The sequence below is a fragment of the Mustela nivalis genome, assembly GCF_964662115.1.
Source record: "Mustela nivalis genome assembly, chromosome: 10".
NCBI lineage: Eukaryota > Metazoa > Chordata > Mammalia > Carnivora > Mustelidae > Mustela > Mustela nivalis.
The window spans coordinates 49875880-49901763 of NC_139029.1; the positions used below are offsets into that span (position 1 = coordinate 49875880).

General features: G+C 35.3%; 1 protein-coding gene across 1 annotated transcript in view; it reads right to left on the bottom strand.

Annotated features, from left to right (window-relative positions):
* ITGB3BP (integrin subunit beta 3 binding protein) overlaps nt 1-25884 on the bottom strand; it is a 67313-nt gene that overhangs the window by 33536 nt on the left and 7893 nt on the right. Inside the window, exons 2-3 of the mRNA XM_082687872.1 lie at nt 18293-18335; nt 3331-3466 (exon numbers count right to left, since the gene is read on the bottom strand). Coding sequence (XP_082543998.1) covers nt 3331-3466; nt 18293-18335 — 179 coding nt within the window. The remainder of the gene's footprint in view (nt 1-3330; nt 3467-18292; nt 18336-25884) is intronic.

Consider the following 25884-nt stretch of genomic DNA (forward strand, 5'->3'; position numbering starts at 1 on the left):
TTTGCTTCCTCATCAGTATTCCATGCTATTATAGTCTAGTATTTTTGTATTTGGATTTATAATTAAATTGGCCAACATGTTTGCTAATTTATTTTCTTACCATTGCTCTCTGCATTCCATTCCTTTACCTGAGGCTCAGTTTACTTCTACAAGTACATTTTTTAGTAGTTCCTTCAGGGAGTCTCTCTGAATGATAAATTGTCTCAGACTTTGTCTGAAAAAAAAAATCTTTATTTCATCTTCATTCCTAAATAAAAATATTCATCTGTGATTTTTAGTTGGTATTATTCCACTTCCTGCTGAAGTCTGTTGATATAGATGAAAAGTCTACAATCAGTCTGTCATTTCCTTGGGGGTTATATGTCTTTCCTCTGGTGGCCTTTAAAATTTTCTCTTTGTCTTTGACAATTTGCAATTTTACATATGACTATGTGTGGATTTGTTTTTATTCATCCTGCTCATACTAAGTATGCTATTCCAATCTGGAAATTCTCATCTTTCCTTAAACTGTGAAATTGAAATTATGAAAAACTGATAGTCCTTTTATCTTAGAATACTGCTTCAGCCCATTTTCCTTATTTCCTCCTTGTGCAACTCCTATCTGACATATATTGGAGCTTCTTAGTCTATTCAACATTTCTCTTTACCAATATATCATGGTCTCCATTTCTCTATCTCTGTGTTATCACATTGCTACAGTCTGGCTGATTTCTACAGATCTATTATCTAATTCACAAATATTCTCTTTGACTATGCAAATTTGTTGTTTATCTTTCTACTCTAATTATTAAATAATAAGTCTGATGCATCCTTCATCTTTATTGAAAAGCATAATAGTTTGGAGAAATTTGCTAAGGGGCAGAGGAGGGCCGCAATATAATGATAACACACACATACAAACATATATAACAAGGAAAAATATATATGATGGTAAGTAAATAAATATATTTCTCTCAAAAGTATAAACTCACTTTTTTTTTAAAGATTTTTTTAATTTATTTGACAGAGAGATCACAAGCAGGCAGAGAGGCAGAGAGAAGCAGCCTCCCCGCTGAGCAGAGAGCTGGACGTGGGGCTTGATCCCAGGACCCTGAGATCATGACCTGAGCCGAAGGCAGTGGCTTAACCCACTGAGCCACCCAGGCACCCCATAAACTCACTTTTTTATAACTCACTTTTTTTTTATAAACTCACTTTTTAAATTAAATACATATCTCTCAAAAGTATAAACTCACTCACCCTGTTTTTGGCCCACATGGGGCCAAAAGAAGTCTAAGTAGAGAGAAGAATTAGGAACAGAGTTTTCTTTTTTTATACGTATAAATGTATTTAAATGTAATAATAAATCTTCTATTCACATAGTACATAGTTCAAATGTACATAGAAAATACATATAAATACCTAGAGGAAGAGTATTCCAGAAGGAATACAGGCTGAGACCTGTAAATGCAATGACCTTGTGGCAGGAAGGGGTTTAACATGATTGATGAATAGCAAGAAAGTAAGAGTGGTTAAAGTAGTGTAAACATGGGAAGGGTAACAGAAAAGGAGATAGACGAGTTGGTCAGAAATTTGATGATGTATGGCCTTAGAAGTTATGATTAGGTTTTGAATTATATCCCAAGTGTGATGGGAAGTGAATTGCACTTAAAATGCCCTTGAAAATGCTATTTAAATAAAAGTACTTATTTAAGTGGCATCTTATGTTTTGTACAATATTTAAAAACTGAGAATTGTTAATAGAAATTATGAGATCATAACTTAAATTATGATCTCATGGAACTTACATGGAACTTTTACTTTATGACTCAGAATTTCTTATTTCTAAAACATGTATAACATATTAGGACAAGCAATGTAATGATTACAAATGACATAATGTGATATAAGATCCTAGAGAATTCTATGTTGAGACTTTTGAGATATATATATATATATATGTATATATATATATATATCAAAGAGTATATGAAACATATATATGTATACAGTTTAATGAATCAGTGTAACCACTATTTAAGTTAAAAAATAGAATATTATCAGTACCTCAGGAACACTTGCTATATGACTTTTTAAAAAAGAGCTTACTTAGTACTATAATCTGTGATAATTATCCACTTAAATGTCAACCAGGATCATGTGACCAATCTTTTTATGGGCAAAAGGAATGTTCCCTTAAGTCCATATTTAATTTCAATATGGAAATTGAGTATGTACACTTAAAATCTATTCATATTTCAGTATAGAGATGTGCCATCTCCAAGGCACTAATTTTTAATTTTAAACAAAAGATAAATTAAGTGTATTAAAAACAGATAGAGCTGAAGAAAATGTATACATCTTCATACATTTTTGTGAAAGCAAACCTAATAGTAATAGCTTTAAGATAAAAAGCACTAGGTTTAAGTAAAATAAAAGTCAATCAAAAGTTTAAGATCTCATTATAGGTTTCATTACAACAAATTAGGTAAAATGAGACTTCTTTGTTTCTGTGTAGCTTCTAGTATATTCTTAGCACTCAATAAATGTTAAACAATAAAATATGAATTAGGCTAATCACAGCACATCTAAAATATATTTTATTAAATTTGAGCCTACTTAGAATTTTATATTATAGAAACCTGACATGTTGCTGATTCATGACCTTTTATAATATTAAAAATTAAGTCTATGAAATCTACAATCATATATCTTTTAAATAAATATTTTAGCAATAAACTACGAGAGAACAGAAATATGCATGGTCAAAATTAAACTAAATATTTTAAAATAAACAATTTCATAATAAAATTAGGTTATTCTCTAGTGGAAAACCCTACAAATTTTTTCGCAAATGCATTTAAGATAGTAAAGGAAAAGAAGGGAATGAAATATAATAAATAAAAGCAAGCTATATAAAGATAAACGAAATGTGGATAAAACTAAATGGACAACATGAATAAAAAATAACATTTATAAGTATCTCTCTTAAACTGTAGTGCAGCAGTACCTGAATTATATGCCCTTTAATTTATGCACATGATGGATAGCTTGTTAAGGGGTATATCTGTAACCACTATAATTGATAATAGCTGAAGGCAGTCAGACCATAATTTCTATTTAATGGATGGGATAGTAAGGGAACAAAGTCTGCAGTAGCATTTTAAAATAAGTGCCTAGAAAGTTTACATTTATGTCCAAAATCATACCTATATATTCTAGAATTCTTTATGTTGAATTCCTTAAGGAAAAAACAGTTGCAGCAAGACCCATATATTATTAAATAAAAATTCTGATTTAACCAGTAACTAGAAAAATATGACAATAAATGGAAAAGAATGTTCAACTAACCATTTGATGGTTCATTTTTGTGCTCTTGTTCTATAGAGCTTGCAGGAGAAGCAAATGGGCTCATTTGACAAGTTCCAGTTGTTGGAGAGTAAGTTATAATACTTTTCTTCCTTGTGATTTTTGAAGAATCGAATGACTGAAAATAAATATTAATTTGAGACAAAAATACTTATGTTTAGTTCTTTGAGAATGCCTTTTAAAACTTGTAAAATTCAAACCAGCATTATTTTCCTTGCTCTTTCTTTTCAGAATTTAAATACACTCAATTATCATTTCCAAAATGAACACTATTCTTAAAGTTTTATAGATATTTCAGGTCTCCATACTGACTAGAGCATCTCAATTAGGTTATTTGTGAAAATTTAATATTAAAGGTTTACTACCTTCTGAGATGGTATTTCCAAACAGTTTAGAGATGACTGACTCTTCCAGTTACATCCTGACTTGAGCTGTCTGCTGAACCTGAGGTATAATTATGGGCTGGGCCAGGGAAACTCTCAGAAGTACTGGTAGACCACCCACCACAAGGAAATCCTAGGAGGGGTAAGTGCTTTCTTAAACCTTCACAAAGTTGCTCTGACATGGTGACTTGTCTTAAGAATAAGCAAAATAATGTTGGGGCACCTGGGTGGTTCAGTGGTTTAAGCCTCTGCCTTAAACTCAGGTCATGATCTCAGGGTCCTGGGATCGAGCCCTGCACTGGGCTCTCTGCTCAGCAGGGAGTCTGCTTCCCCACCCCTCTCTGCCTGCCTCTCTGCCTACTTGTGATCTCTCTCTGTCATATAAATAAATAAAATCTTTACAAAAAATAATCAAAATAATGTTCAAACAATTGAGTATTAACATTTAAGGCCCTTGGGACGCCTGGGTGGCTCAGTTGGTTGGGCAGCTGCCTTCGGCTCAGGTCATGATCCCAGCGTCTTGGGATCGAGTCCCACATCGGGCTCCTTGCTCCACGGGGAGCCTGCTTCTCCCTCTGACTCTGCCTGCCTTTCTGCCTGTGCTCGCTCTTGCTCTCTCTCTCTCTCTCTGACAAATAAATAAATAAATAAATAAAATCTTAAAAAAAAAAAAAGAAAACAAAAAAAAACATTTAAGGCCCTTGAGAATTCGGCCTATCCTATAGGATATCCTTCTATCCTCTCCTCTGTTCCTTACACACCTTGTGCATACCTCTCATTGGAGACTATCGACTCCATAAGATTACAAATTATTTTAATAATTTTTTACATTTCTGTCTGCCCCATTAAAATCTGAATTCCTAAAAATAAATATTTCTTCATCTTTGTGGTCTAGAACTCAAAAATCTGTAATGAATGAATGATGTAAAAGGAATAGTCCAATAACTTTGGCCAAGCCACTCTGAATTCATTCATTTGTTCATTAGTTCATTCTTCCAATGTGAAATGACACCCATATCCCAGTCACTTAGATTAAACACATTCGGGCCACAGCTCATTCTGTGATCCTAGGCTGGAATGTCCTTTCTTATCTTCCCCAGGATGAAATTGTTCTTCAGTTTAGGTCCCCATTTATGATCCACTTCCTCCAAACATCCATTATCACACTATTAATTTCTTGTTCTTCTAAATTCCTTTTAAACTCTTTTCTGTAATGCTTACTAATCACCCAGAGCTTGCTAACTAATGTGTACAAAGAAAGAGAAAAAATTATTCTGGCCTCATGAACAGCAGAGAAGTGTCCAAACAGTAGTAGAGGTCTTAACTACCTAATAGTAGTATAGGTGCTACAAGAATTGAGAGGAAAGGAAAATCAAAGTGGGCTGCAGTAATTTTACAGAAGGATTTTTTTTTAAGATTTTATTTATTTATTTGATAGAGAGACAGTGAGAGAGAGCGTGAACAAGGAGAAGGTCAGAGGGAGAAGCAGACTCCCCATGGAGCTGGGAGCCCAATGCGGGACTTGATCCCGGGGCTCCAGGATCATGACCTGAGCTGAAGGCAGTCGTCCAGCCAACTGAGCCACCCAGGCACCCTTACAGAAGGATTCTTGTGAGGAGAAAAGATGAGGCTTAGATAAGCAAAAATGAAAGGTATGAAAAACTTGAAATCTAGAAGTGCTACAGATGGCATAGACTGGATTTAGGGGATTAAAAAAGGTCTGAAGGTTATGATGTTACTAACATTGTAGAATTAAACTTATTTTGGTAGCTGACTTGAAATAGTTATATAATTCTCCATTGTCAATGATTCTTGATTTCTAAGACATCTTGGCAAAAATAGTGGCTGTGTCACCTTTTTCAATAATCTTGGTATTAGTTCCAGTATCTATAGCATCAATTTTTTTTTTTTTTACAGTTAAGGTTTTAAATGATAAATACTTTTCCATATTGGGGAACCAGAAGGCTTTCCATTCTTTATTTTATGTATCCACGGTAGCCACAAATGTAACCAATATCTTTTTTAAAAATCAAACTATAATATCAAGTTATAACTCTAAAGCAATCTTTATTGTAGGGTGAAAAGATTTTTAAGTCTCTTTATCAGATGTTTATTATTACCTCTCCATCTTGAGTTTTCACCTGTTTGTATGTATTTAGTCATAAACTATGACATTTATCCAATCCTACCCTACCTTTCCAAGAATTTATTGCCCAGAACTATTTCACTGTATATGTACAAGAAATGGAAGTCACTAATGTACATTTATGTCAATCTGTTTTCCTATTTTATCAAAAAATTATTTTTTCCAATTGCCAAATATCTAAACATTACCTATAGATCATACATTTCTCCTTGAAAACCATTTTCTAGCTTTCATAAAATAAGTCTGTGTGTGTTTGTGTGTGTGTGTGTGGTATTTTTTCCCCCATATCTTAAAATACTGAAACTTTTTGGGTGGGGGAGTGGGGGGAGAGGAGGGGAAAAATCCCAAGACTTCTCTGCTGCTTTCTTTTTTAGGCCATTTGTGTTAGTTAAGAGGAAAAATGTCTGTCTACAATTACTATACAAAGAGGGAAAAATGAAATTCTACCTTCCCTTACTATCCCACTAAATGTTCTTCAGTAATTAACACATTTTTATATACCTGACTGCTGATATACGCAAAGGCATAATCTTACTTCTCTAAGATTTTTTTTCCCCCTCAAAAGTTTTGTCCAGGTCCTCTAACTTTAAAACCCAGAAGATGCTTAAAAGTGATCCCAGAACCCATCTAACTTATACCAGGAACAGTCAAGATTGGGATTTCAGAGAAGACAGCTACAAATTGAGAAGTCTAGCATTCTTTCCACTCTGCAATGAAGAGTGCTAGCTATCAGAACCTATAAAAAACAGTGGAAGAGAAAGTGAGCAGACTAGATTTGGCTAGAGAAGGAAAGGAATTAAGGATGTGAATAAAATTAGGAAAAGAGAAATCAGGAAGTCATAATTCTATAATAATAATTTATAACTGCTTATAATATTCAGTGACTCCTTAGAGATAGTTAATGCCACTATTAAAAAAGATGCTATGATCAGCCCAAATACCACCATACTTTTTGTAAAGTGGTCAAACTTTGTATATTAGCAAAACTAAAATTTGGGCATTGATTTTTCTGTCTAAAAAAAAAGAAATGAATGTTCGCTTCATAATTTCAACTATAGATGACATTCTCCTTCAATATCTTTCACAAATTGTAGCTTGCTTTGTCACTTTGTCTAAAGCATATTCTACCAAAAAGATGCCTCTATTGCGTTGATTTTTACCTATTATAAACAGTTTAGAAAGTACCAACTAAGGGTTCTTTTGGGATGAAATATGATGGAAAGGTTGTGCTATTATTATTATGAAGTACTATCCTATGCTATCAGTGAAATATTTAAAACACAGGTACTATAGATATTTGGGTAACCAGAAACAAAAGAAAAATTAGGGCATTAAAGGGAGATAATTTTTCATAACCTTACACTGGTTAATTAGGTCATTGGAATGTCTTACCTAAGACATTATTATAAATTATTAATACTATTATGGAGTTTATATTTAAATACTCTAAATATTAGCTGTCTTGGGTACCTTTCACAGTTTGGGCCTAGGGTTCTCAGAACAGTCCTAGGGACCAACTAACTTCTTACCAGCTACCATGATTATCATTCTTTTTTTTTTTTTTAAGATTTTATTTATTTGACAGGTAGAGATCACAAGTAGGCAGAGAGGCAGGCAGAGAGAGAGGAGGAAGCAGGTTCCCTGCTGAGCAGAGAGCCCGATATGGGGCTCGATCCCAGGACCCTGGGATCATGACCTGAGCCGAAGGCAGCGGCTTTAACCCACTGAGCCACCCAGGCGCCCCATGATTATCATTCTTAATGGTTCTAATAATGTGGGGTTTCATTGTTATTTGTTATAATAGCTATGGGCGCAAAAGCATTGTGTACTAATCTCAGTGATCTACAGAGATGGCAGAGAAAGAATATAACCAACATATTAGATCTATGGTGATAGAAATGTTTTATTTATTTTTTTTAAAGACTTAATTTATTTATTTGACAGAGATCACAAGTAGGCAGAGATGCAGGCAGAGAGGAGGAAGCAGGCTCCCTGCCTAGCAGAGAGCCCAACGCAGGGCTTGATCCCAGGACCCTGAGATCACGACCTGAGCCAAAGGCAGAGGCTTTCACCCACTGAGCCACCCAGGTGCCCCGAAACGTTCTATTTCTTGATTGGGTGTTTGATACACAGAGGTATACACTTGTTAAAACTCATTGGATTGTACACTCAAGATCTGTGGATTTTATAATATATAAATTTTACTTTGATAAAAATTTTTAATAGAAAAATAAAAGAAACATTGGCTTACAAAGTTGATACATTGATAGTTTCTATTTATATTCATTATTGTTCCACAATTTTAAAATATTAAAATATTTTTTAAAAGATGTATTGGGGCACCTGGGTGGCTTGGTGGGTTAGGCCTCTGCCTTTGGCTCAGGTCATGGTCTTGGGGTCCTGGGATCGAGCCCCATGTTGGGCACCTCTGCTCAGCAGGGAGCCTACTTCCACCTCTCCCTCTGCCTGCCTCTCTGCCTACTTGTGATCTCTCTCTCTGTCAAATAAATAAATAAAATCTTTAAAAATAAAAAGATGTATTTATTTATTTTTTGGCAGGGGGAGGAAAGGCAGAGAGAGAGAGAGAGAATTTTTAAGTAGATGCCATACTGAGTGCAGAGCCCAATGCAAACCTCAATCCCACAACCCTGAGATCATGATCTGAGCTGAAACTAAGAGTTGGACACTTAACTGACTGTGCCATACAGGTGCACCTAAAATATGAATATTAAAGTTAACATTATTCTGCAACTATCCTGTATGTAACTCCTGAGATTTTAATGAAATATTTTCATGGATGTTTCCCACCATTCCTTCATATATCCTCATGTTTCTCAGAATATAAAGTAAGTTCCAGCTCAAATATATTTTTGTCTGTTTATTTTTTAATTTTTTTTTAAAGATTTTATTTATTTGACAAACAGAGATCACAAGTAGGCAGAGAGGCAGGCAGAGAGAGAGAAAGGGGCTCAATCCCAGGACCTGGAGATCATGACCTGAGCCAAAGGCAGAGGCTTAACCCACTGAGCCACCCAGGCGCCCCTTGTCTGTTTATTAAAGTATAATTTACATACATTAAAATGGTCAGCTTGAGGAGATCTAACTGTATACTCTGATGCAACTACCACACAAGATATAGAACATTTCAACCATTTCAGGTTTTCTTGTACACCCTTCTACTCAATTTCCATTTTCTAGTCCATAGGCAACTGTTTCCTAATTCCTATAATCATTGATACCTCTACCTATTCTTGGACTTCATATAAATTAAGAATGTAACTTTTGGTTTGGGTTTGTTTTTCAGATCATCTACATTATTGCATGTGGTAGTAGTGTGTTCCTTTTTATTGCTGAATAGTGCTCCTTTGTATAAATATACCAGAATTTATTTTTCCACTTTCTGATTAGGAGACATTTGGATTACTTCCAGTTTGGGCTATTATGAATTAAGTTGCTAAAAATATTCTTGTATATGTTGGGGCCCCTGGGTGGCTCAGTCAGTTAAGCCTGGTAATTTCAGCTCAGGTCATGATCTCATGGCTCATGAGATCCAGCCCAGGTAGGGCTCCATGCACTCAAATGGAAGTCAGCTTGAGATTCTCTCCCTCCCCTTTCCCCCCACTCACATGCATGCTTTCTCTCTCTAGGATAAATAAATCTTAAAAAAAAAAAAAAATCTTGGGTGCCAGGGTGGCTCAGTGGGTTAAAACCTCTGCCTTCAGCTCAGGTCATGATCCTGGGGTCCTGGGATCAAGTCCCACATCGGGTTCTCTGCTCCACAGGGAGCCTGCTTCCTCCTCTCTCTCTGCCTGCCTCTCTGCCTACTTGTGATCTCTGTCAAATAAATAAATAAAGTATTTTTAAAAATTAAAAAAAAAAACACAACTAAATAAAAGCTGGAGTTCTCCAAAGCATGTGTCATTTTATTTTATTTTTTTTTTCAAAGATTCCATCCATTTATTTGACAGAGAGAAGCCACAAGTAGATGAAGAGGCATGCAGAGAGAGAGAGAGAGAGGGAAGCAGGCTCCCCGCTGAGCAGAGAGCCCGATGTGGGGCTCGATCCCAGGGTCCTGGGACCATGACCTGAGCCGAAGGCAGAGGCCTAACCCACTGAGCCACCCAGGGGCCCCGCATGTGTCATTTTAAATTCCCATCAGTAAAAGAGAGTTCCAGCTGCTCGACATCCTTATCAGTCTTTAGCACTGTTTTAGTCATTCTCATGTTTGTTTGCTTATTTAAAAGATTTTTATTTATTTATTTATTTATTTGAGAGGAAGAACATGAGTTGGTGGGAGGGGCAGGGAGAGAAAGAAAAGCAGCACACTCGCCACTGAATGGGGAGCCCGAAGTGGGGCTTAACCCCAAACCATGACCTGAGTCAAAGGCAGATGCTTAACCAAATGAGCCACCCAGATGCCCCCCCCCCTTTTTTTTAAGTGATCTCTACTCCCAACATAGGCCTCAATCTCAGGATCTTGAGATCAAGAGTTGCAAGTTCTACAACTCGAAGCAGTCAGGTTCCTCTAGTGTTGTTTTTTAAAAGCCATTCTGTTTTGTTATTTAGCTCTTCTAGTGGGCGGGAGTGGTAACCATTTGTGGGTTTCATTTGTATTTCCAATGGTAAATGATGTTGAACACTTTTTCATATGCTTTTTCATATTCATAACACTTTTTCATATTCATTTAAATTTTTTTTGTGACATGTTGGTTCAAGTTTTTGTACATTTTATTGTACTTTTTATTGTTAATTTATATATTATAGATACAAGTCTTTTGCCAGATAGATGTATGACAAATATTTTCTTCTTAATCCCTGGTTTGCCTATTCATTTTCTTTTTCTTTCTTTTTTTTATTTTATTTTATTTATTTATTTGACAGAGAGAGACACAGCAAGAGAGGGAACACAAGCAGGGGGAGGGAAGAGGGAGAAGCAGGCTTCCCGCTGAGCAGGGAGGCTGATGCAGGGCTCAATCTCAGGATCCTGGGATCATGACCTGAACTGAAGGCAGACACTTAACAACTGAGCCACCCAGGCACTCCGGCTACTCATTTTCTTAATGGTGGCTTTTGAAGAGCAAAAATTTTTAGTTTTGATAAAGTCTACCTTATTAACTTTATCTTCTGTAGTTAGTACTTTTTCTGTTGTATGAAATTTTGTCAAATTTAGGTCTCAAAGATAACTTCTTGTATTTCCTTCTAGAAGCCTGATGCTTTTAACTTTTACTTTATGCTTATGATTTTGTATATCAAGTGAGATAAAGATGAAGATTATTTTTTTCCATAGGGATATTTAAAAAACTTTGTTCTTACTGAATCAACCCAATATTTCAAAACATTTCAGGGGCACCTGAATGGCTCAGTTGGTTAGGTGTCTAACTCTTGATTTCAGCTCAGGTTATAATCCCAGAGTCATGGGATCAAGACCCACACTGGGCTCCTTGCTCAGCGGAGAGTCTTCCTGGGATTCTCTCTCCCTCTCCATTTGTCCCCACCAAGTAAGATTCTCTCTCCCTCTCCATTTGTCCCCACCAAGTAAATAAATAAATCTTTTTAATAAATAAATCTTTTAAAAAATTTAATAAATTTAGTCAACTATAAAGATAATATGAACCAAAAAGTTTTAGAAACTAGATTTTGCCAAATAGAATGAAGATTCATAAAGGACTAAAGGAAAAACACTTTAGGTACACTAAAGGAAAAGCAGCTATGTTAATGGAAGGCAGCCTGGGCTCATATAATAGTTTAGCTGTGTCTTAGCTGTGCTATTGTGGATATACCACTTACTCTGAATTTTAGTTTCCTCACTCAATCTAGCATATCCCTGGAATATTAATGCCTATGTGACATGGAGGGCTTCCAGAGCTTGAAGGAAGGAGGGCAAGGCAGTGGAGTTCACCTTTAAGATGTCTTCCAAGGGCCTAGAATCTCTCTGTGTCCCCAGACCTGGTGAGGTATTCAGTATTGGGAAGTGAGAGGTGGCCGAAAGAGAACATGCAGAAGCAAAGATGCAAATGAGACTGGTGCTACAACTGGATGTCTAGACCATCAAGCTAAGGGATGCATACTGCTCCAGTCCAAGAAGTGCCACTTCTATCAGAGCATCGGCCAGATGATGGCCTCATATCCAATGAAAGCCCAGCAGGCCCCAACTTCACAGAGAAAGCCAGCTTACTTTCAGGAGAAGGATGAGATTCATCTACTTGCCCTCCTCCCAGAGGCACAGAATGTAGCCATGGTGGGTAAGTGATTTGCAATCAGAAAAGTTCAAGGAACATGAAGAAAATAGTAGAAAAAGCAGGATAGATAGGGTCAGTATAGGCAGCTAGTACTGCCAATTTCTTGGGCCAGGATCCACAGCATCACCTCCTTTTCCCTCTTGGTGAGGGGAAGGAGTGAGGCAAAGGAACTCACAACACTGTTATTCAAACAATGGCTTTCATGGAAAATCTCCCTAGAACTTGAACACTTTATCTGCAACTCTACTTCCACAATCTAAAGCTTTTGAAAGTGGCATGGATAGGGATGCTGTTTTGAGAGAATACATGTGAAAAGTATATGTTCTGCTGTTGTTGTGTGAATTATTAATGTTAAGATGGCAAATTCTCAAAGTTGATCTGTAATCCCTGTCAAAATTCCAAATGGGTGTTTTTCAGAAATGGACAAGATGATCTTAAAATTCCTATGAAATTGCAACAGATGTAAAATAGCAGAAGCAATTTTGAAAAGGAACAACAAAAAGAGGGTTCACGTTTTCTGATTTCAAATTTACAGTAATTATAACTTTATTTTGAAAACTTAATTAAGACAGTGTGGTAGTGGGGCACCTGGGTGGCTCAGTGGGTTAAAGCCTCTGCCTTTAGCTCAGGTCATGATCTCAGGGTCCTGGGATTGAGCGCCGCATCGGGCTCTCTGCTCAGCAGGGAGCCTGCTTCCTCCTCTCTCTCTCCCTGCCTCTCTGACTACTTGTGAACTCTCTGACTCTGTCAAATAAATAAATAAAATCTTAAAAAAAAAAAAAGTGTGGTAGTGACATAAAGACAGTCAGGGATGAATGGAGTAACTTGAGAGTGCAGAAATAAATCCTTACATTTATAGCTCATTGATTTTCGACAAAGGTATCAACACCATTCAATGGCGGAAAGAAGATCTTTTCAACAAATACTGCTAGGACAACTGAATATACATGCCCCTACTCTCATATCATGTGCAAAATTAACTCAATTAGGTAATAGTTTCTTAGATGTGACACCAGAAGTACATACAACCAAAGAAGAAGTAAATTGAACTTCACCAAAATTTAAAACTTTTGTGCATTGAAGGGATGCTACCAAGAAAGTAAAAAGACAACCCAGAGAACCCGTGATTAGGTGACAGTATTCAGAATACACAAAAGTAAAAGCACAAAATCCTATTTTAAAAAGGGTAACTAATTTGAGTAGATATTTCTCCAAAGAAAATATATAGATGGCCAATAAGCATGTAAAAAAATGCTCAATATCATTAAAAAATGCTTAAAACCGCAATGAGATACTGCTCCATACTTATCAGGATGGCTAGAATCAAAGAGTCAGATAATAGCAAAGAGGATCTGGAGAAACTGGAACCCTCCTCATTCACTGGTAGTGGGAATGTAAAATGGTGCAGCTGTAGAAAAGAGTTTGACAGTTTTTCAAGAAGGATGGAATTCTCATGTAAGTCAGCAATTCCACCCCTAAATATCTAAAGAAAAATGAAATACGATTCATCTATAAAAAGGAGTGAAGTACTGTTACAAACAACAAGATGATGAAACGTGAAAATGTTATAAAAGCAGTCAGTCACAGAAGGCCACAATATTGTAGGACTCCATTTACATGAAATGTCCAGGATGAGCAAATCCATAGAGACAGCAAGTAAATTAGTTGCCAGGGGATGAGAAGAGGAGGAAGTTAGCACCACTTAACTGCTAAGAGAGGGGTGCCTGGGTAGTTCAGTCATTCTGCCCTTGGTTCCAATTGTGAACCCAGGTCCCTGGGATTGAGCCCCACATCAGGCTTCCTGCTCAGTGGGAAGCCTGCTTCTCCCTCTCCTACTCCCACTCCCCCTGTTCATGTTCCCTTTCTCGCCCTGTCTCTCTCTGTCAAATAAATAAATAAAGTCTTAAAAAAAAAAAAACCAACATAAAACGCTAAGAGATATAGGATTTTTGGCAGGAGGGGGTGATAAAAATGTTCTGGAATCAGATAGTGGTGAAGGTTGTTCAACATAGTGAGTATACTATAAACTACTGGTGTATACTTCAAAATGATGAATGCTATATGAATTATATATCAATAAAAATTCCTGAAATAAAAAAAAGAGAACTATTAGAAAGTATATGAGATAATTAGAAGATATAAACAAAGACTGTCCATTTGATGGTGAAGGAATTATCAATTCTGAGAAATACGATAATACTATTATAGTTTTTTAAAAAGTCTTTCTCTTTGGGGCGCCTGGGTGGCTCAGTCATTAAGTGTCTGCCTTCAGCTCAGAGCATGATCCTAGGGTCCTGGGATCGAGCCCCGCATTGGGATCCCTGCTCTGAGAGAAGCCTGTTTCTCCCTCTCTCATTCATCCTGCTTGTGTTTCCTCTCTTGCTGTGTCTCTGTCAAATAAATAAATAAAATTTTAAAAAATAAAGTTTTCTCTTTTAAAAATAATCATTGAAGTATTTATGGATGATATGGATGATATTTCAGATTTGTTTCAAAATAATCTAGTATGGGGTACTAAAGTATATAAGGGAGTATAAGTGAAATAAGTAGGCTTGTGTTAAGAATTATCAAAGCTTGCTTATTAACAGGTAGTGCATTACCTTTGTCTCTGTTTGAAATTCTTAATAATAAAAAGTTAAAAAAAACACTATTTTGTAACTATAGTGAAATAAAGGATCTAGGAAATAATCATCAATGAAAAAAAAACCACTCAAGAAAGATTAATGGGAATTTTATTATGGGTTAATCAAGGTGATTAATACCCAAACCAAAAATCAGATCATTTTGTGCTCTTGAGGGGATGTGATAGGAACTATACACACTATCTATGAGGTATGTTTATCAAAAAGTTGAATGAGAATCTAATCAAGCCTCTAACTTTATCAGTTTCATAGCAAATCTGAAGAACAGAGAAATCATTTGAAGGACACCACAAGAAACTAATCAATGAACTCCTGAATATGAAATACGCTTACAAAACAAATACCTCAGTTTTCTCAAAAAATAAATTATAAAAAAAGGGTAAAACTTAACTAGATTTAAAAAGACTTAGGATATATATAAAAAGTATTATAATGTATAAGCCTGTTTTAATCCTGATTTTAATAAGCCAACTATAAAAGGATATTTTGAAACAACCATAGAAATGTGAATATGGACTGTGTAGAAGATATTATTATGGAATTAGTATTAATTTTATAAGGATGATAATGGCACTGTGGTTATGAAAAAAGTCATTATCTGTTAGAAATACATATTGAAGAATTTTCTGATGAAATGACATGTCTGGGTCCTGTAAAACATGCCAGGAAAAAAATACACAGATACACACACATATGTACATATACATATATGCATACGAAACAAAATTAACAAAATGTTAATAATCGAACACAGAAGTTCATTGTATTATTCTATTTTATGTTTGAAAATTTCTGTAATAAAAGGGGAAGGAAGGGAAGGAGAGGGAGGGAAGGAGAGAGGAAAGTAGATTTGAACCAAATCAGTAAGTAGGACTGCAGAATGAGAGCTATAAAATTTTCCAATGTCCTGAAATTCAAAGTTCTTTCTAATTTCAGGAGGTGGCAGAAGTCTTGTCCCAGAGAGATAAGACAAGTTTAGGCCCTAGGAATAGTCAGAAGTGTCCTACCAATAGTAAGGGAGTAATCTAGCCTGGGCATCCATGCCTAAATTAGCAACCTCCCCAACCTTCCCCAATTTGCACTGCTATTCCTTCTAGCAGCAAGCCTACTGAATTGGCCTTGGTAGGAAGAATGGTCCTTCGCTTCCTACCTGTAGCATCTGCTTCTTCCATTCCTTCTCTGAGGTGGCCTGAACAAAATTATGTACATGATTAGGTAGCTAGCTATCCCTATAAATTCATCTGAATTGCCACTGGCAGCAGTTTGTAATAAATAATTCATCTTCATTTCTAAAAATTCTTCTAGAAACAGTATTTGGATGACAATGACTTGAGCAGCTAAAATATTGTAGGTGATGAAAAACTAGAACATTCTTTTAACTCCTCACCACCCCCCAACAATGTGGGAGGTTCAGCAAATGATGGTACTTGTAGTATATATTCCAGATATTAAAGGAAGGTCACAATATCATAGCTGTTTTCTCCATTAGGAGACTCCTAAAGAAAATGATTTTTGCAGACTTTCCCTAACATCATGCAGCATTTATCTCTATGAAGGTCTGTAGATGCTTTGGGAACACCAGGATTTGGGAGCTTAGAACGTCTCTGAGAGGAAAGAGCAGCAGATGAGAATGAATAGGTTCCACTTTAACCAACTGGAATATAAGGGCATCTCCTTACTGTGGATATCGGTCTTCTTCCTTCAATATCATACTGGTAAGGCAAAATGACCTTAGAGTTACTACTAGTTCCTCTGCAGTTTTACAGCAATTAGGTACTCTTAGAATTATAGGTATATCTTGAATGTCTGATTTTCCTTTGCATGGGCTAAGTTGTTACTCGAGTAGATGGAAGCATAAATGTAGTGAAGGAGAGAATCCTAGACTAAACACCAGAACAAAAGCTGCCAGCTCTAAGATATGAATATAGAGCTGCCAACAAACGATGAGGCAAGAATACAAAGGCAGAAATTACCAGAAATAGGGCACCTGGGTGGCTCAGTCGTTAAGCATCTGCCTTCAGCTCAGGTCATGATCCCAGGGTACTGGGATCGAGCCCATCAGGCTCTCTGCTCAGCAGGGAGCCTGCTTCCCCTTCTCTCTCTGCCTACTTGTGATCTCTCTCTCTGTCAAATAAATAAACAAAATCTTAAAAAAAAAAAAAAAAAAAAAGAAATTACCAGAAATAGGTCAGAATATAGAAGAGAAATGTTGAAGAAAGACCCAGGCTAGATGCTAGGAACCTGCAATTAGCAGGGAATGGCCATGTGATACCAAGCTAAGTCAAGCTAAGTCTCCTTGATTTAAAGGTACAGAATTGGGCCAAACATAACAATGTATTTTTCTATTACAGGATATTAGCTGTGGCACTGGCAACCTTGACATATCCTAATCTGAAGTAAAAAATGTATTGAAAGCTTGCCATGATGACAATTGTACTTCAAGAAGAGGATGAATTCCTAAATGGCCAGTCTCTGCTATTCAAATAATGTTACCATCTCCCAAAGAACAGTTTGAGGGCAGGAAAGAACAATATTTCATTTTAAGCTGGGCTACTCATCTACCAAAATACCATTCTGACCAAAGAAACAGATGTAGAATTACAGTCACAGCTGCATTCTGTGTAGAACAAGTTGGATAATGGTACTCTAAATTGCTAATTACACTGCTAATGATTTTTTTAGTGGCATTGCATTATTTTCCCACTTTTGTTTAAATTTTTTTTTAAAAAGCATCTTGGAAGTTTTAAAAATGGTAAATTGTTAAATATCAGTGAGTCGTCCAAAGAGAAATTCCATATAACATCCATTTCTTGAAATGGCATTCTCATATGGAATTTTGTAAGAGTGCCATTTATTGACTAGCTATTTGTTTTAATTTACTTTCTCATCAATTTACTTGCATTTAAGATTAAGTAGCTCAATATTAGTATTTGTATCTAGCTCCACAATTGGTATGAAAAGATAATAAACCAACATATGTCATGATATGTTGGCACTGGGAATGTACTATGACTAGATTTACAAAAAGTAACAGCAACAGTACATTTTTATTTTTATTGTGACAACCATGGTAAAATTTATTACACTGTTAGTATTTTATTGTTTAATTATGCCAGAATAGCTTAGGGAGGTAATTACATTTTTGATATAAAAGTGCTGTTAATGTTGTTATTTCAATTTAGCAGATTATAGAATACAGATTAAAGCACTGCCATTGTTCCATATTGTTTCTTGTGCATTTAAGTGGCAGAATATTTTTTCCACAAATAGTAAATTCATTTCTACTGAATTATTTTATTAAGGTTTCTAAATAATTTGCCTCTTAAGTGAAAACCTTAATCTGGCCAGGAATTTCCATATATTTGATTTATAAATAATATTTTATATAGAAAATGGTGTACCAATCACAATAATGTCACAGTGTTTTTTGAAAATTTTTCTATTTCTTAAGGTAAATTTCCTGTAAATTAAATTTCCCATAAATTAAAAATACATTCTTCTTATGCAATTACAAATTCACAAGTAAATACTTACATTTCCTTCTAACAGATGATCCAATTTCAGTGATCTCTTAACACTGCCAACAAAATATTTAAAGAAATCTTAGGTTTATATGCTTTAAGTAGCCAAATATTTGAGAGTAATAAATATAAACAAAGATTCTGAGTTGCTTTTGCCAATGAAAGCAGAATACCATATGAAGAGAGCAATTTTCATGACGATGAAACTGGATTTTTTTAATAGCATATTTCAATATGGAATAATTAAATATTCAAATGGATTTTTATATACGGTTTCATATACGTTCACTATTGTATAATTCAAGCATTAAAGTCATATTATGAAATAATCTTAGTAAAATGAATAGATTTGTGTTTTAAAATAACACTATTGAAAAATTAAGCATAAAGACCAAACAATTTATACAACTTAATGGAAATGTTGAAAGTATATTATTTGTAGAAATAATGTACTAGGTATTAAAATAAAAGTATGAACAAGGTGAAAAGTTTTGCACGTTACTCTAGCTTTAAGCATGATTCAGTGCTACCAGACTATGACTTAACTGAGGAACAGATGCTCTATGTCTTTATAAGTCCCCAATCCATAAGAAACTATTTTTTTGTTTCCCTCACTAAACTGATTCAGGAACATGCCAGGCTCTCTCTGTGCAAAATCTGTTCTGCTAAACTGGATGCCCAGCTGTTGGTGACAATGCTTAGAAAGGAAAGCTGAATATTTATAATACTTTATTTCGTACAGCTGTCTTCTAAAGAGCAGTCATCAACATTTTATTGAATGCAGGCTAAATGCTCAAAGGAGAAAAAGGTCAATATAAATTAAAACTAGTTTTCCCAGTAATAAATGCAGCATCAAAAGTACTTTCTTGATCCCTGAGAAAAAGAAATTACATTATTTAAAATACTAGAGAATTTGAGCATAAAGCAAAAAAAAAAAAAAAAAGAGAGAGAAAAGAAAAGAAAAAAGAAAAAAAAGAGGATTGTATTGTAAAGTTTATAGTATAGAAAATTAGAAAAATTTTATACATATTAGAAAATGACTGTTCATAAATAACTATTTACTTTTTTTCCTGAATACTTTCAAACAAGTAACAAGAACAAGAAAAAAATAGAAGAGATGGACAATTTACAAATATTACGGAGTAGTAAATATTAAATACGTAAATTTAATCTATCAAAAAAGGGCTCACTTGGGCGCCTGGGTGGCTCAGTGGGTTAAAGTCTCTGCCTTCAGCTCGGGTCATGGGAGCCTGCTTCCTACTCTCTCTCTGCCTGCTTGTAATTTCTGTCTGTCAAATAAATAAAATCTTAAAAAAATTTTTTTTAAAAAGGGCTCACTTAATTTTGCTATTATATCTACATTAGCTTATCCAATAACATTATTTCTTGAGATTAAATCAATTTGAAAAATAACTTGTATCTTTTAGAAGTCGACTTGAAATAAATTTAATGTGAATTCTCAATGAAGCAAGAAGAGAATAGAGGTATGAACAAATAAAAATGGCACATGATCCAAAAAAAGTGTATATATTTAGTTTTGGAATACATAGTACTCTATTCAGGTATATGAGATATTTTGGTATTTTACAAAATTTCGAAAGTAGAAATCAAAAACTAAAAGTACACAGCACAGATTTTTTAAATTCTATTTTTAAATGCTAAGATGTAATACTACCTATTGGAAGGAAATAAACCCCACCCTGACATTAATTGTTCAAAATATTACTTATTGGGGCGCCTGGGTGGCTCAGTGGGTTAAGCGCTGCCTTCAGCTCGGGTCATGATCTCAGGGTCCTGGGATCGAGTCCCATATCGAGCTCTCTGCTCAGCGAGGAGCCTGCTTCCTCCTCTCTCTCTCTCTGTCTGCCTCTCTGCCTGCTTGTGATCTCTGTCAAATAAATAATAAAATCTTTAAAATATATATATATTACTTATTGACGACTAATTCTTTTTTTTTTAAGATTTTATTTATTTATTTGACAGAGAGAAATCACAAGTAGGCAGAGAGGCAGGCAGAGTGAGAGGAAGGGAAGCAGGCTCCCTGCTGAGCAGAGAGCCCCATGCGGGACTCGATCCCAGGACCCTGAGATCATGACCTGAGCCGAAGGCAGTGGCTTAACCCACTGAGCCACCCAGGCGCCCCTTGACGACTAATTCTTAAAGAAAGTAACTCGATGTTTGGATTTAAGAGATTTCTGGTTTACATCCCAGGTTTGATCTAAGAAGCCCAAGGAAATATATAAGTAAACAAGAAATTGAGCAGACTTGGACTGTTATTTTCTACTTCAACAGTTTAGTGAGAATCTGAAGAACATGATTTATTGTCAGTGATACAGTTTTCAGATAATTTAGGCATGGAAACTAAAACCTGGTAATATTTACAAGAATCATGAGAAGATTTAATAGATGAGACTAGGAGAAATCTAAGAAATCCCTTAGTTCATCCAATATGTAAGAGCTGGTGTGATGTGCCCACTGTCCCACAGCTTGAAGGGCAGAAACTCAGATCTCAGGTCCTGTGCACAACAAATCTTTGTCGAATTGGGGAGGAGTTGAACAGCAAACCTACTAGAGGATTTTATGATGATCTATTAGAACTAGGCCCATTGTCAAAGTGTGTTAATAAGCACATACTGTATGCTTTTACTCTTTTTTTTAAAAATCTACTCTTTTATCCATAAACAACTATAAGCATGAAATTATGTTACATGGAAGGGGATGATGTTAATAAAGAACAGAGAGGAAGAGATGGTTGAAACATACACTGTAAAGAACAAACAGACAAAACTTGATTAAATATGTGGGGTAAATATTTTTCTAAAGTATTTACTCACTTGTTACCAGTGCCAGTTGGCAATTAAAAGTAGTGTATCTCTGGTCGTTCTGTAAAGTTATAAGTAGTTTTAGGGGTTACTACTTTGATTTAAAAAAATGGAATAGGCTCAAAAGGACTCAAATAGACATTTCTCCAAAGAAGATATACTGGTGGCCAATAAAATATTAAAAAATGTTCATCATCCTTAATATTAGGAAAAGGCACATCTGAACCACAAAGAGAGACCATTTCACAGCCATTAGGATGTCTAATATAAAAACAAAAACAAAACCAGAAAATGTTGGCTAGGATATGGAGAACTGGAATGTTCACGTACTGCTGGTGGGACTGTAAAATGGTACAGCTGCTATGAAAAACAGTTTGGCAGTTCCTCAAAAAATTAGGTGTAGAACTGCCATATAATTCAGTAATTCCACTTCTGGGTATATATCCAAAAGAACTGAAAGCAGACCCAAACAGGTAGTTGTACACCCATGTTCATAGCAATGTTATTTCCAGTAGCCAAAATGTGAAAACAATGCAAGTGCCCATTGACAGCTAAATGAGTAAACAAAATGTAGTATAGATATACAGTGGTATATTATTCAGCCTTAAAAAGCAAAAACATTCTGATAGATGCTACAACACAGATGAACCTTGAGGATAACATGCTAAGTGAAATAAGCCAATATCAAAGGGGCAAATACTGTATGATCCACTCAAATGAGCTACTTAAAGTAGTCAAATTCATAAACACAGAAAATAGTGGTTGCCAAGGGCTGAGAGGAAGGGTGAATAGGGGGTTAGTGTTTGATGGGTATAAGATTCCAGTTCTGCAAGATGAAAAAAGTTTTGGAGATAGATGATGGTGATAGTTGTACAGGGTGAATATACTTAATGTCATAGAACTGTACACTTAATGATTAAACTATAAACTTTGGGGGTGCCTGAGAGGCTCAGTTGGTTAAGCCTCTGCCTTTGGCTCAGGTCATGATCCCAGGGTTCTGGGATCAAGTCCTTTGTCGGGCTCCCTGCTTCTGCTTCTGTCTCTGCCCCCACTCATTCTCTCAATCTCTTGTTCTCTCTAATAATAAAATCTTTAAAAAAAAAAATTTTTTTTAATGGGCACTTATGTACTATATTCTAATTTCCTCCCTCCTATTAGTAATCTTATTACCTCTGCAGATTACTTCCCACTTCCAACTTTACCCAAATTTACTCTTATGTCCATAATTTAACTACCGTGCTTCATTTTTAGTTGTACTAAGTTTAGATTCATTGGGATGAAAATTCTGGTTCCTACCAACATTTTGCTCTTGAGACTTTAGGAAAGATAAATATATTTGACATACAATTTTATATCAAGAGGAATAGAAAGTAATTATGTTTTAGGATTAGTTATATTAGTAAGACTATCCTCCCCTATTTTATTTAAATTATCATGTGGTAGTATCCTGAATAGGATTCTCTGATTCAACAAGAACAGAACAAGTACATGAGTTTTATTATACAAATTCATAAACACAGAAAATACTAACACTGGTGACAATATAAAAGAAATTACTCCAGAAAAAACGAATTTTCATTTGATTTCTAATTAAGAATGAAGAATGATACCTCAAAAAACACAAAATGAATGCTTTGAGCTTCAAAGTGCAAGTGGGCAGAGAGGGAAGAGAATCTCAAGTCATCTCCAAGCTCAAGGCAGAGCCCAATGTGGGGCTTGATCTCACGACCCCAACATCATGACCTGATCAGAAATCAAGAGTTGGACACCCAACTGACTGAGCCATCCAAATGTCCTTTGAGCTTTTCTTTAAAAACACTGGATCAGGGGTGGCTGGGTGGCTCAGTCAGTTAAGGGTCTGCTTTTGGCTCAGGTCATGATTCCAGTGTCCTGGGGTTGAGCCCTGCATCAGAATCCCTGTTCACCAGGGAGTCTGCTTCTCTCTCTCCCACTCCCTCTGCTTGGGTTCCCTCTCTCACTATATCTATCTCAGTCAAATAAATAAACAAAATCTATAAATAAATAAATAAACACAAACAAAAACACTGGATTAAATATAATTTTGAATAGCAGAGCTGAGGGTAAGAGTGTGTGTGTGTGTGTGTGTGAGGAGACAGATAAACTTGGTAAAGCAGGTAAGAGTCAAAGGGCCTTGATGCTAAGCCGAATTCCTCCCCTAAGCTTTGGCAAATTACATAATTTAACTAAGCTTCATAAAGTTGATAATACTGGCCTATAAACTAGTAGGTAATTTCTGAATGGAAGATAAAAATATCACTTACAATATCAGTGCTTCCATTTACTTCTCACTATAATAGTGATGACAATATTTCAAGAGAATTTAAAGGAGTGAGTATACTTGTGAGATGCTTAGAAATCCTTTGATGAAAAGCAATGACCAAATTCACATCCCATGTGACTCCTTTGGTGTAATCTGAGATATCTGAAATGATTTATTTTCCATTCTATGCATGAGAATGAGAAGAGAAGGGAGAAGAATCTTCTATATCCCTTTTATATTCTTCCTTTCATTCAAGCCTTTTGTGTACTCTCAAGTGCTCTTTTGTGTTCAACATTCAAGCAGTCATATAATTTACTATCACATAAGGGTGAGTAGAGAGAAATATTGTTACATGTAGAAATATGGTCATCATGTGAAAGCACCTAAATAAATAATGCATCCTGTTATTCTTCATGATAAAACTGGCCAAAACCTTAAGCAGTTATTGGGTAACAGATGTTTTTTGTGTCAAAAGCTTCCTTATTAAAAGGTTAACAGAGAATTAGCTAAACAATTCTTACAGAAGTAAAGGGATATATTTGGGAACACTGACTCCGTAAGATAAATAAATACAGAAGACATTGTCACTGGGCAAAATAAAATGAGAAATGTCATAAGATAATTTCATTCTTAAGTGAGTATTCTCAAAAATGAACATTAATATTCATTATTTCCTCCTGTGAGAAACTTACATATACATATATGTGTGTATCATCTCACATACATATATATAAAGGACATAAGTTAAATCCTTTTAAAATTTATCAAAAGGGGCCAAATCATTTTATCAGAATTAAATATGGGAAATGGGTGATATTTTACATATTTTTGGTATTATATTTTATAGCATAAAAATTAATAACAAATTTACACTGATGTCTACACTCCCCTTGAGAATCTAGCACAATCTCTAAGTTTTCTCTGACACAGTCCACATTGCATTAAGGATCTTTCTACTCTGTAGCACTATAGCACTGTGTATGCCCCTCTCACAAAACTTACCAACATTGAAATAGTATGTTTATATGTTTGTCTTTCCTCCCTGGACTAAGATATTTTTATCATTACCACCTCCTCTGTTAAGTGATGTGGTTAAATATCCTTGTTAAACTACCTTTCCCACAAAAATTAAGACTCCCAGCAAATACAGTATCTGCTCATATTTGAATGCCCAAAGCCTGACACAGTGATGGGAAGAAAAGTGTTATATAAATTAACGATTTATTCAATTAATTGTATTTATTTTTAACTTAAAACTTCAGTCTCAAATTGAGACCTTAATTCTTTTAACTTTTTATGTCCTCCAATTCTGTTTAAGGTAGTTTCAATGCAGGTACCCAAAAGATGTCATATTAATGGTCTTATCTCTAACATAGTCTCATATAGATTTCTGTCTTAATAGTTCTGGAAAAATCTAAACCATATTCAAAGATTGACTTTCCTTCATTTTTTCCCTTTCTAGACTTCATCTAGTAGTAATTTTAGACTTTCTAGTTACATTTTCTATATCTCTAAACTCTTATTCCTTAGCATTTTTTTGTCTTTGTACTGTGTATGAGCAATTCCTTCAGAACTATCTTCCAATTGTCTAACTCTTTCTTCAATTATATCTAATTTACTATTTAATCCACCCATTGGCGTTGTTGTTGTTGTTGTTTTAAACAATTTGATGAGTTTTGGAGGTAACTTAATTTTTACTTAATTTCAAACTTAAAAAAAATTTTTAGGAGTAAGAGTGCTTATCTTTTACCTAGACTTATCACTTGTTTACATTTTGTCCTATTTATCATTCTCTTTTTCTCTCTTGCTCTAGTTCTTTCTGACTTACTGTGGGTTATGCCCTAATAAACCCAACTAAGCTGAAAATATCTCAAGTTGAAAATGCAATTAATACACCAAACCTACAACATTTCATAGCCTAGACTAGCCTATCTCACAACATGCTCACAACACACATATTAGCCTATAGTTGGGCACAATCATCTAACACAAAGCCTATTTTATAATAAAGTACTGAACATCTCATGTAATTTACTAAATTCTATACCAAAAGTAAAAAACAGAATGGTTATATGGATATAGAATGGCTTTAAGTTTATCAGTTTTTCACCCTAGAAACTGGGTGGAGCTGATTGAGAGCTGTGGCTCCGTCACTGCCTAGCACCACAAAAGACTATTGTATTACGTATCAGTAGCCAGGAAAAAAAATCACAGTTTTTTTTTTTTTTTAAAGATTTGATTTATCTGACAGAGATCACAAGTAGGCAGAGAGGCAGGTAGAGAGAGAGGAGGAAGCAGGTCGGAGCAGAGAGCCTGATGCGGGGCTTGATCCCAGGACTCTGGGAGGACTCAGAGACTTTAACCCATTGAGCCACCCGGGCGCCCCAAAAAATCACAGATTTTTTAAGTGTACATATAAAGATCCACAGAGCTAGAACAGAAAATACACATCTCTCTGTATATAGGCATAGTTAAAAAATCTGTGATTTCATATTGATACTT